The 11616-nt window shown below is 44.4% G+C and overlaps 1 protein-coding gene and 1 non-coding gene across 8 annotated transcripts in view; both read right to left on the bottom strand.

Annotated features, from left to right (window-relative positions):
• CHD4 (chromodomain helicase DNA binding protein 4) overlaps nt 1–11616 on the bottom strand; it is a 29975-nt gene continuing 18359 nt past the window's right edge. For 3 of the 7 annotated variants that reach the window (XM_053894663.1, XM_053894668.1, XM_053894666.1), the window contains exons 26-40: nt 9882–10062; nt 9711–9797; nt 9533–9621; nt 9273–9406; nt 8787–8931; nt 8507–8672; nt 8152–8249; nt 7913–8042; nt 6569–6640; nt 6123–6260; nt 5785–5893; nt 5546–5678; nt 1420–1618; nt 523–686; nt 1–359 (exon numbers count right to left, since the gene is read on the bottom strand). In XM_053894663.1, the coding sequence (XP_053750638.1) occupies nt 342–359; nt 523–686; nt 1420–1618; nt 5546–5678; nt 5785–5893; nt 6123–6260; nt 6569–6640; nt 7913–8042; nt 8152–8249; nt 8507–8672; nt 8787–8931; nt 9273–9406; nt 9533–9621; nt 9711–9797; nt 9882–10062 (1863 nt within the window). In that variant the 3' untranslated portion in view covers nt 1–341. Of the gene's footprint in view, nt 360–522; nt 687–1419; nt 1619–5545; nt 5679–5784; nt 5894–6122; nt 6261–6568; nt 6641–7912; nt 8043–8151; nt 8250–8506; nt 8673–8786; nt 8932–9272; nt 9407–9532; nt 9622–9710; nt 10063–11616 lie in introns of all 7 variants that reach the window. The other 4 variants (XM_053894664.1, XM_053894667.1, XM_053894665.1 and 1 more) reach the window with 3 other exon arrangements.
• LOC128775200 (small Cajal body-specific RNA 11) lies at nt 8335–8474 on the bottom strand. The gene has a single exon (XR_008419843.1). It is a non-coding gene; the product is annotated as a small Cajal body-specific RNA 11 (non-coding RNA).

Here is an 11616-nt window from a genome sequence, read left to right as displayed (position 1 = left end):
GAGGAAGAAATTCAGATCGTTTTCTTCAAGCCTGGCGGGAACCCACAAGAGTTTGTGTGTAACAGGCGTTACGGTGGGGAGAAGCCAGGGCCCAGAAGGCCAGCCCGCCAGCTCCCTGCAGATGGCGCCGGCGCTACTGCTGCATGTCTCTCCAGCAGGAAGGGCACCACCGCCCCTCACTCCCTCCCCTTCCCCAGTGCACTGGGGGCTGTTCCTTTACAATGTGGAAGATGGGGCAGAAGGAAGGAGAGGGTCTCTCAGGCCCCAGGGGAGAAGCTGGGCAAGGGAAAGTGAGGAAGGTCACTGCTCAGCGGTGGAGGTGGTATCATCGATCCGGATCTTCACTGCTGCTGGGCTACCTACAGGAAAGAGAGCCAAGGGAGTCAGAATTCCAAACCATAGGAATCTACCTGATCCCAAGGGAACTCACCGGTAAGCCCCTGCACCCCCCAACCAGGAGAGCAATATTACAAGTTCCAGACTGGCTCTGCTGGAACAGCTGGCCAGAAGAAAACACTCTACCTGCTGTGGAGTAGGTTCGGGTGCTCGGTTTGCCAGGCGGCTGAGAATGTTACGCTCTGACATCTGTAGCCTCACAGCAACTGGGGGAATTCGGGCTATAGTAGCTGGGAGTCGAGTCACATCAGCTTTCATGTCACTCAGCAGTTCTTCTAGCTGTTTCAGAACTGCATGGGGTGGGGGTGCGGGGGGGGAAACAGGTGGTGAGCTGTGGTAGTCAAGACTGAGATCCTTCTTAGCACGGTGAACCAGGCCCCTCTGTTACTTCTCAGTGATCCAAGTGACTGATGTGCTGGAGTATGGTCCGTCAGTCAGAGTCACCTGACTGGCCTCCACCATACCCAAGTTACTACTTCTTATATTCCACTTCCAACTGTCCATGATGCTATGTTTTTTTATGGCACTTAGCCCTCAATGCACTTTGCTCCATATTGTCTCGTCTGTATTCTCCCTCCATGAGAGAAGCTTATTCCTGTTGTTTCCTTTTTTCATCATCTTCCCTCTCCAGCTTTTGGAGCTATCTCCTCCTTCCTTTGTAACAGCCTTTTTTCCCTCATTTCACCCTCCACCCCACCCCCCATGTTTGAACTTTAGTTAGAAACGAAATGTCGAAAGGGATCTAGAATCTAACTGGATCTTAAATCACCTGAAGTCACCTCTAAATTATCTCAGACGATACTCTATTATTCTGCTTTGCTTTCCACCTCCAAGAACTTGAATATATGGAGTTAAAAGAGGCAAAGAACCACTGTCCTTGATTGCCTCTAAGATATTAGCTTTTCAAGGAAGAAGGCAAAGATCCTAGCCAGAGGGACTCTGAAAGTTTTGGAAACAAGGAGTAACTATGTATTCGGGAGGAGGAAGGAGACCGAGTCAGCAGGAGGCAGGGGAGCCACTGGCTACCTTTGTGCAGGACTGCATTGGCTGGCTTGTTTCCTGCCATTGACTCCTTAGACAGGTGCTGATGACTCTCCGCCAAACACTCCACCTCAGCAAAGCGGGTGTTTAGGGCCATGGAAGGGTGAGAAGGGTCCTCGGACATGTTCAGGTAAGCTGCCCGGCGCAGCTGTTCCTCAATCACCAGGGCTTGTTCTAAGAGCTAGAGAAGGATAAAGAGGAGATGGGGGTTGGACTGATATTTACTCTGCTGATTTTTGACAGGCTTCTCAGAACCTATAAAGAACCTTACAGATGGCTCCCCCCAACACAAGCAGCTCAACATCACATTGCTTTTGCTTTTTTTAATCCCCATTTGGAAGTCCATGTTTTTAAAACTCCTTGCCCTTTATTGATTTGCTTATACAAAAATGATAGTTTCAATTTAGAAAGTAGATCGTATAAAAAATTAAGATTGTAAGTAATTGCACCTCCTAAAGATACTGTTAACATGTTCTGGTTTTTCTTTGCGTATATATTTTTTATGTACCAGAGATCACTCTCTCTCTATAGATCTACATCATGGCTTCACTCAAAATTCCACAGGAAAAACCTTCCTTTATTATTAACTGCTCTTGACAAAAAAATGCTTTTTTTTTTAAATTTTTTTAACATTTATTTATTTTTTGAGAGACAGAGAAAGACAGAGCAGGAGCAGGGGAGGGGCAGAGAGGGAGACACAGAATCCGAAACAGGCTCCAGGCTCTGAGCCATCAGCACAGAGCCCGATGTGGGGCTTGAACTCACTAACCATGAGATCATGACCTGAGCTGAAGTCGGATGCTTAACCAACTGAGCCACCCAGGAGCCCCTAACAAAAGATGCTTTTTAGTGGTTGCATGATTGTCCCTTCTATGGATATGCTTATCACATCATATCACTTAAGTTGTTTTACTTTTTAAAATTATTTTATTTTCTTTTGTCTCCATATCTCATTTCCATTCCCTTTCCTTCCCCAATAGGCAACGCTTATAATATACTTACTGAGTGGTTTTTGGGGTTTTTGAAGACTGAATATTGGTTCATGTGCATATTTCTAATTTAACAAAATGTTGTTCTGTACACATAAAAAGCTTTTTCTTCCTTTCCCCACTTCAGATCTTTTTAATTTGTTCAATTTATGTTGTTCTATCACATATATTTTGTTTCTTCTGTTGCTTAGAACGCTTAATGATGTGAACCCGCATTTTACCTATGCACACTCCCAGTGTCCCAGCTGAACATCTAGGTTGCCTACAGGCCCCACCACCAAAAATTATGCTGCAATGAACACTTACACGTCACCTGATGGAGCTACGTAAAAGGTTCTTTGCAATATATTCCGAGGGACAGAATGCTGTTTCAGAAGTTATAAGACTTAATTTGCTCAAGTATCCATCCACTGGTTCTTAAAAACAATAAAGCCATTAGGGGTCAGGAAATAGGACAGTATGAGAATAATGGGCTGTTGTTTCTTCCACAGGACATGCTTCATCAAGCAGAATAATCTATCCCCAGACAGACCAAGCATCTACTTTCAATCTACAGATCCTGTCTCCTTCACCAACTGCCTCTTCCTGTCCCATACTATGAGCTTTCTCCAGGGCCAGCCCTTGGCTTGCTATTCTTTTAACGCACTCCCTTAAGTGATTTCTCCTTTCCCAGTTCAGCCAGCATCTCTGTGCAAATGATGCTTTTTGAACCTACATTTCAAGCACTGAGCTTTCTGATCCCACTCATGTGGTTGATCACTCTGATCCCACTTGTTTATGGTGATGGGGGTAGTGGGAGGACACTAGGACTTTTTCTAAAGTTTAACTCTACAAACTGCTCCCTCTTCATACTTCCCTGATCTGCCAATGATCATTTTTCTTGGTGACTCAGGCTCAAAACTTTAGTTTGTATCTCAAATCCAATCAGTCAAGAGTCAGAAACTATGGCCTATGGCCAATATCTGGCGCATTGGCTGTTTTTTGTATGGCTCAAGAGCTAAGAATGGTTTTTTTACATTTTTTAAAAAAATCTTGTTTTTCTACGTAATCTTCACACCCATCATAGGGCTCGAACTTATAACCTCAAGGTCAAGAGTTGCACACTCTACCGACTGAGCCAGCCAGGTGCCCCGGTTTTTTACATTTTTAAATGGCTAGAAAAAAATCAACAGTTTGTGACACTTCATAAAAATTATATGAAGGTCAAATTTTGGCATCAATAAATACAGTTTTATGGGAACACATTCATACTTACTCGTTTATCACCTGTGGCTACTTGCACACTACGAGAGTATTTGCAACGAGTATTTGCAACATGTACGTCCCACAAAGCCTGAAATAGTTACTATTGAGCCCTTTAATAGAAAAGGTTTGCTGACCCTACAATAAACCAGTAAATCCTATCAATTATTTGGTATTTTGTTTCCTTTATCTTATCCTTTTCATTTTCTACAACCAGCACCACAGCCCAGCCTTTTACTACCTCATGACTGTACAGCAGTTCTATAATCTCATGAATACTGTTTCCATTTTCCTTGGTCATATCAAAACTCTTCACAATCCTTCAATGCCTGCCCATTAACTAACTATAGAGTCAAGTCCAAACTCTCATCTGGTGCCAAAAAATGCACCTACTGATCTCTAACCCTTACCTATCTCTCCAACCTACCTCCCACCATCACCCAAACAAGTGTTCTCTACAGCCCGACTGGACTACTTGCTGTTTGCAAACACCATAAGCTCTGCTGCCTCTAGGTCTCTGCCCTACCTAATCCCGTTGGTTCAAACAGCCTTCCGTTTCTATCCAGTTATCTCTATTACATTAATCAAAACTTAATTCCAATACCAGCTTCTCCACAAAGCCATTTGGGAGCTCTCTTCTGGCTCCCTAATTTTCCCTGGAGAACTTCCATATGAATCCCTCCCAAAACACAGAGTGGCATTCATTTTATCACACATTTGCCTCTACCTTAAACCAAAAGTTCCTTGAGAATAGGCACCATGCCTTATCTTTGTATCCCTGTGCCACTCATCGCTTGGCACATGTTTGAAGGTTAGTGTACATTTCTTACCCCCCAGTTACAGTCAGCTTAAAATCCCCATATCTTGTCTTCATGGTATCCCATTTTGATGGTCTGCACAAAGGTGCCCTCAATGTACGTTTGCTGAATTCTAGACTGAGACTCTCTTCAGCCCTGGGTTTACTAACTCTAGTGATTCTGAGAATGAAGCTCTACCTTTGCATCTCCTCTTTGCATCCACCCCACCCCTTATCCACACAGGTGCTCTCAGATGCAGATAAAAGTACCACTAGCCCACTGACAACCCTCCCTCTTCAAAGATCCAATTCAGTCCCATCTCTGTATCTTTCCTGCACACTCCAACCTATAGTGTTCCCCCAACATATCCACTGCATGTCTGTGTCATTTATTGGTATGTATGTATTTAATTAGGCTCCATGCCCAACGTGGGGCTTGAACTCATGACCCTGAGATCAAGAGTTGCATGCCCTACTGAGTTAGCCAGGTGCCATTCTGTCTGTGTCATTTATTAGGCAGAGTCATCTTCAGCCCTTGAAGAGCTGGTTACTTTCGAGTCTCTAGGTCTTAATTTTTTTGCTTTTTTTTTTTTAACTTTTTATTTAAGTTATCTCTGTATTTGTGGGGCTTGAACTCACAACCCCAAAATCAAGAGTTGCATGCTTTTCCGACTGAGTCACCCAGGTGCCCCCATATTTCTAATATTTAAGATACTTGGGAACAAAGCCTTTCACAATATAAAAAGTTAAGTAACATACACAGGAAAACACAATAAACAGCATGGCTGCATGAATAGACTATCTCCTTTGTAGTCCCTTCTGCACTGTAAAGGCTGTCATTTCAGGGCACCTGGGTGGTTCAGCTGGTTAAGCATTCAACTCTTGATTTCAGCTCAGGTCATGATCTCAGTTTGTGAGATCAAGCCCCACGTCTGGTCTCTGAGAGTGCAGAGCCTATTTGGGATTCTCTCTCCCTCTCTTTGCCCCTCCTCCTCTCCCCAAAATAAATAAATAATAAAATAAAATAAAATAAAAATAAAAGCTGTCACTTCAACATTTCATTCCTCCCCATCCTGCTCACCTTGAACCTTCGGGCTAGAAACTTATTCTTGATCTCTAAGAAATTGCCACGATTCATTTCACCCTTGAAAGGTTCATTGAGGATGGCATAGCGTGGGTCATTCTGGATGTCCTGCCACCGGGCATAGCCATGGCTATTGGAAAATTGCTCAGGAAAAACAAAACAAGGAAAGAACCTCAAACATGGGATCTTCAGAAACCTTCACCAAGAACCTCAGCCCAGACTCAGGCAAAGGATACTTTATGATGCCAGCCAGCAGCCAGTAGTCATGTCGCCGATGCCAGATCTCGTAAGTCTTCTTGGTGACTGTGGCTGCCCGCTCCTCATTCTGCCAAAGGGAGTGCAACTCTGAAGAGAATTTGGGGAAGGTTGGGGAGAAAAAGAGACACAAATGTCTTTAAGAATTCAAAAAACTCTTTATCTCTGCCCCCACAGATGCCATCTTAGTAGTATGCCATGCCTGTGGCTTTTTAACACAGAATCAGCTTGACAGTCCCTCATCTAATGAAGTCTTTGTACAGGAACCCTAATTTCACTTTAGATGCTTCTAACCCCAGATGGTCCCTCATTGTCATACCAGTAAAACCACCATCTGCGATGTTGAACATAAATCGCTGTTTAATATTTTTTTTCTGCTTCTCGTCATTCAGGTCCTTGGGGGTCTCTCCATTCTGAAGCATCACCTCTTTTTTCTCTTCTTCTTCTTTCTTCTCTTCTACAGGATATGCAGAAGAAAAATATCAGCGCCATACAAAAGCATAGCACCTTGGCCTTTACCCACAGCATTATATGCTGCAAGTATCCAGCCACCTCCACCCTTTCTCCACACTGTTTCTCAAACCCAGAAAAAGATGCCACCGGCCCATGACAATCATATGTAGGGACAGATGGAGTCTTTTAGCTTGGGATAAAATAGCTATATGGGCGTGGATGGGAAGAGGCCAGGGGCTATCCCAAAGATAAAATCCTTGCATCTAGTTTTAGAGTCCTTTTTAATCATAACCAGCTTCTCCAAACACCCACCTTTGTCCTCTACCACAATGGGAGTCAGATCTACTGCTGACTTCTCCTCTACCTTCTCCACATCAGCAACACCTGGGGAGAACAGATGGCATTGAGAGTGTATAAAGAAGAATGTTTTGGGGTGCTTGGCTGGCTCAGTCACAGGCATGCAACTCTTGATCTCGAGCTTGTAAACTCGAGCCCCATGTTGGATGTACAGATTACTCAAAAATAAAAGCTTTTGGAGCACCTGAGTGACTCAGGGATTAAGTATCAAACTCTGGATTTTGGCTCAGGTCATGATCTCACAATTTGTTGGACTGAGCCCTGAATCTGGCTCTGCACTGATAGCACAGAGCCTGCTTGGGATTCTCTCTCTCTGCCCTTCTCCCATTTGCGCGCACTCTCTCTCTCAAAATAAATAAACGTTAAAAAATAAATAAAGGGGCACGTGGGTGGCTCAGTCGGTTGAGCGTCCAACTTCGATTCAGGTCATGATCGAGCAGCTCGTGGGTTTGAGCCCCACTCAGGCTCTGTGCTGACAGCTCAGAGCCTGGAGCCTGCTTTGGATGTCTCCCTCTCTCTCTGCCCGTCCCCCACTTGCACTCGCTCTCAAAAAAAATAAAACATAAAATTTTTTAAAATAAATATTAAAAAAATTTTTTTAACAAAACAAAAATAAATAAATAATAATTAATTAATTGACTTAAAAAAGAAGGGGGCTCCTGGGTAGCTCAGTCAGTTGAGCATCTGACTCTTGGTTTCAGCTCAGGTCATGATCTCACAAGATCTAGCCCCAAGTGGGGCTCTGCACCAACAGCACAGAGCCTGCTTGGGATTCTCTCTGCCCCTACCCTGCTCATGCTTGCTTTAAACTTACATATTAACTTAGAAAACAAAATAAAAAAATAAAAATGTTCTCTGTTCCTCACCATAGCCAAACGGAACAGTCTTTTTTTTTTTTTTCTTCTTAAGTTTATTTATCTACTTTGAGAAAGAGACAGGGGAGTGAGAGCACATGCAAATGGGGAAGGGGCAAAGAGAGAGAATCCCAAGCAGGCTCTGCACTGTCAGCAAGGAGCCTGACTTGGGGCTTGAACTCACAAACCCTGAGATCATGACCTGAGCTGAAGTCTGACGCTTAACTAATCTAATCGAGCCACCCACGTGCCCTGGAAAAGTCTTAATCCTAAATCTCCATGATTAACATCATAAAAGACATCTTAAGGGGAAAAAACCCTCAATTTAAATTCAAGGGTGCAGGATTATTCAGGGTTTCACTTCTTCCTGACACCCCATAGCCCAGTTAAAAGTCCAAGAGCTTCATAGGGATCTGCACAATGTAGTACTTGAAAATGTGGATACCTTTGGGCTCTGTCTCCATCGGTTCCTCTGTTCTCTCCTTCACCTCTGCCTTTTCCACTTTCTCCTCTCCCTCGGGAGGTTCAACAAGGACTTTTTCATCCTCTGAGGCAGGGGCAGGGGGTTGTGTACACTTCAAAGGAAAAAGACGTAAGTTGAAGCAAACAGGCCAACGATCGAAAAGGATGAACGGGCTTATCCATTTACCTTTGGTATGGCATCCAGTCACCCCCATCTCTTACCTCGACAGTGGCCTCTGGGGCTGCAGATTTAACCTCCTTTTCTCCTTCTGCACTCTCTTCTTCTTTGAGGCTATTCTCTTCTATTTTTATCCCATCCTCTGCAGACCAACAGAAGACACTTAATTAGGAGGAAGGTCCTAGACCAGCGAGAAGGTCACACCCGCTCAGTTTGTCTCATCTTAAGTTGTCCTCTCGTGCCTTTAAGAGCCAGCCCTATTCTTAGGACGGCTCTCCTAAACTGAGAGGGAGATTGCTCTGTGTCCTGCCAGACTCCCCTGTTAGAGCTGAGCACAAGGGAGCAGACAAAGCATAGGCAAGGACAAAAGACAGAAAAAGAGAGTACAAGCACACTTACCAGCAGGTGGGGCAGGTGCAGGGGTATTGGGTTGTGTGTCCCCTGGAGTGGAGGGTGTGGGAGTCTTTGGGGAAGGTGACCCTGGCTGGGACATTTTCTTGTTCTCCTCTACTTCAGCAAGTTCAGGCATGCTCCAGCGCCCATTGACATGTTCAAACTCCTGAACCTGGAGCAATAAGACAAGATAGTGAAGACTCAATTCCAGCTCTAGGCTCCTTTCCTATTGGCCCTCCAGTTTCCCCTACAAACTCTGAACAATGAAAAGAGGCTCAGGGCTCACCTTCTTTCGAATCAAGGACATGACACCAATTCTAGTAAGGACATGCTGGCGAGACAGGCCTTCTCGGGGGACACCATCAGCAAAGGTCTCAGCCCCATCTGCCCCCGGCTCACATAAATGTCGCATAAAAAGAGACACATAAGCCCTGTAGTAAGGAAGTGAAAAATGAGTTAAACAGCTATCAGGCCAACTCCTAGATGAGATCTTTCCCACCACTTAGGCATTAACTCAGGCAACAACAACTCTGGCTCCATCTTGAGATAAAGCCCACAATCACATTGAAGGATGGTTCTCCAGATCCCACACCACGCCCCAGGTTCTCTTCTAGGGAAGCTAGAAACACAAAGAGCCCTATTACTAACAGCTTCACCCATCAACTTCAACAGAGAACACGGACAATTTCCCTGCACAGCCTGGACGAGTAGTGTGGAATGACCAGAGATTAAAAACTCTTGCTCTGTACAGTCACTCCAGCTCTCAACTTACTTGAACTCTTTCTCTGATTTGCCTCGCAGATCTCTCACAAGCCACTGGGTGGTAAAAGCATCCTGAGGTGGCATCCCATATCGCATAATTGCATTAAGAAAGGCTTTTCGCTGACGAGCATTAAAGCCAAGTACCTAGAAGAAGAAGGAGCCTACGTGAGAGGGAGCAGGCCTACGTGAGAGGGAGCAGGTCTTACTCCATCAAAGACCAAATATCAAGCACTCACCCATCACCCCTCCTTAGAATCAAACAGCACTTACTTCAATATTCCCACCAACACGGGCCAACAGAGGAGGCAATGGCTTATCTTTATCATTCCGCAGGCCCTTGCGACTGGGCCTGCGGGGAGCTGCAAAAAGAAAAGGAGGCATGAGCGACACTGACAGAGGTATTAAACAAAGTAACATTTAAAAGTCAGCAGAAAGGCATAGCCCTCACCTTCTGAGCGTTCATCAAAGTCTTCATCACCTTCCTCTGAGGCCACTGAATAATCGGACTGGTTGTCGGACTGGTCGTCCTGCCAATCTGGAGGGAGAGAGGGCAGATGAGCGGGGCCCACTGCTCTAGTGGAACGGCCCATGGGTGGGGGGCGGGGCCGGCCACACACACCTCGGTCCTCCTGGGAGCCATCATTGTAGTTGACCTGTTTACGGATTCTTTTTCCTTTGCCCAGATTTCGGGCTAGATCTTCTTGCTGCTGCTCATAATGGTGCCGCAGCAATTTCTCCCAGTAGTCAGGATCCACACTTTCTTCCTGTTTTATGATTTCTCGTTCTACCTCCTCTTCCTCCTGGGACAGAGGGAGGGCCAGGACTCAGGGGTGCTGAAGTCAGCACCACCAGCTACCCCTGGTCCTCACACAATTCCCACTGTGCTAGCTCCTTTTCAGGACTGGACTCTGAAATACTTAGTGTGCCTGGCTGGACCTAAGAACTTAAAGAGAAATTTAATTGACAGGACATGGCTCCTCATAATTACATAGAGATTAGCAGTCAACATAACTAAAGAAAAACGTGAGATGATGTTATCACAAGAGAAGCATGAAGAGACCGTATGCTTTCTTCTAACACTTTTTACTGAGACCTACACAGTTGGGAGACAGCAAAATATAGGAAAAAGAGATTAGATAGGAAGGGAGAATAGAAGGGCTTCTGGGGGCGCCTGGGTGGCTCAGTCGGTTAAGTGGCCGACTTCGGCTCAGGTCATGATCTCGCAGACCGTGAGTTCAAGCCCAGCGTCGGGCTCTGTGCTGACAGCTCAGAGCCTGGAGCCTGTTTCAGATTCTGTGTCTCCCTCTTTCTGACCCTCCCTCGTTCATGCTCTGTCTCTCTCTGCCTCAAAAATAAATAAACGTTAAAAAAAAAATTTTTTTAAAAAAAAGGGCTTCTAAAATACTACAAAAAATCTTCATAAGAGATAAAGTAGAAGGACCATAAGCTCTTCTGTTCTTCATAATTTCATAAAAATTTGCCAACTGTGTGCAAAAAACAAAACCAAATTATACATACATACTCTCTTATGTTCTAGTAATGTTTACGTTCCTCCAAAAATCTTTTTTTCAGACACTTCAAGACCAGTAACTGATTCCAAATCCCTTACATTAGAACTAAACCACTACTAACAGCATATTAGAAACACCCTAAATGTCTATCAATATGGAACTAACTGAATCAATTCCTGGGGGTGGGGAGTGGGCAAAATGGATGAAGAGGGTCAAAAGGTACGAACCTCCAGTTATAAAATAAACAAGTCCTGTGAATATAACATGCAGCATGGTGATTACAGTTAATAACACCGTATTGCATATTTGAAAGTTGCTGCGAATAGATCTTAAAAGTTCTCATCACAAGAAAAAAAATGCACAACTATGCATGGTAACAGATGTTAACTAGACTTACCAGGTGATCATTTCACAAAATACATAAATATCAAATCAATTTGTTGTACAACAGAAACTAAACATTAATGCTGTCAATTTTACCTCAATCTTAAAAAATAAATCATGGGGGCGCCTGGGTGGCTGAGTGGATTAAGTGTCCAATTCTCGATTTCAGCTCTGGTCATGATCTTATGGTTCATGGGATCCAGACCCACGTCAGGCTCTGATGCTAAGAGCACAGAGCCTGCTTGGGATATTCCCTCTCTCTCTCTTTCTCTCTCTCTCTCTCTCTCTCTCTCTCTCTCTGCCCCTCCCCCGCTTGCTTGCTTATGCTCTCTCTAAATAAATAAATATTTAAGTAAATAAATAACGGTACTTCCAAACAAAGATATATTATGCAGCAAAAAAAAGGGCGAAGGGGAGGCCTGGTTGGCTCAACTGGTACGGCACATGACTCTTGATCTC

This window comes from Panthera pardus, unplaced genomic scaffold (assembly GCF_024362965.1).
Source record: "Panthera pardus isolate Hobbes unplaced genomic scaffold, ASM2436296v1 HiC_scaffold_6, whole genome shotgun sequence".
Classification (NCBI taxonomy): Eukaryota; Metazoa; Chordata; class Mammalia; order Carnivora; family Felidae; genus Panthera; species Panthera pardus.
This window is presented reverse-complemented; position numbering and strand designations above follow the sequence as displayed.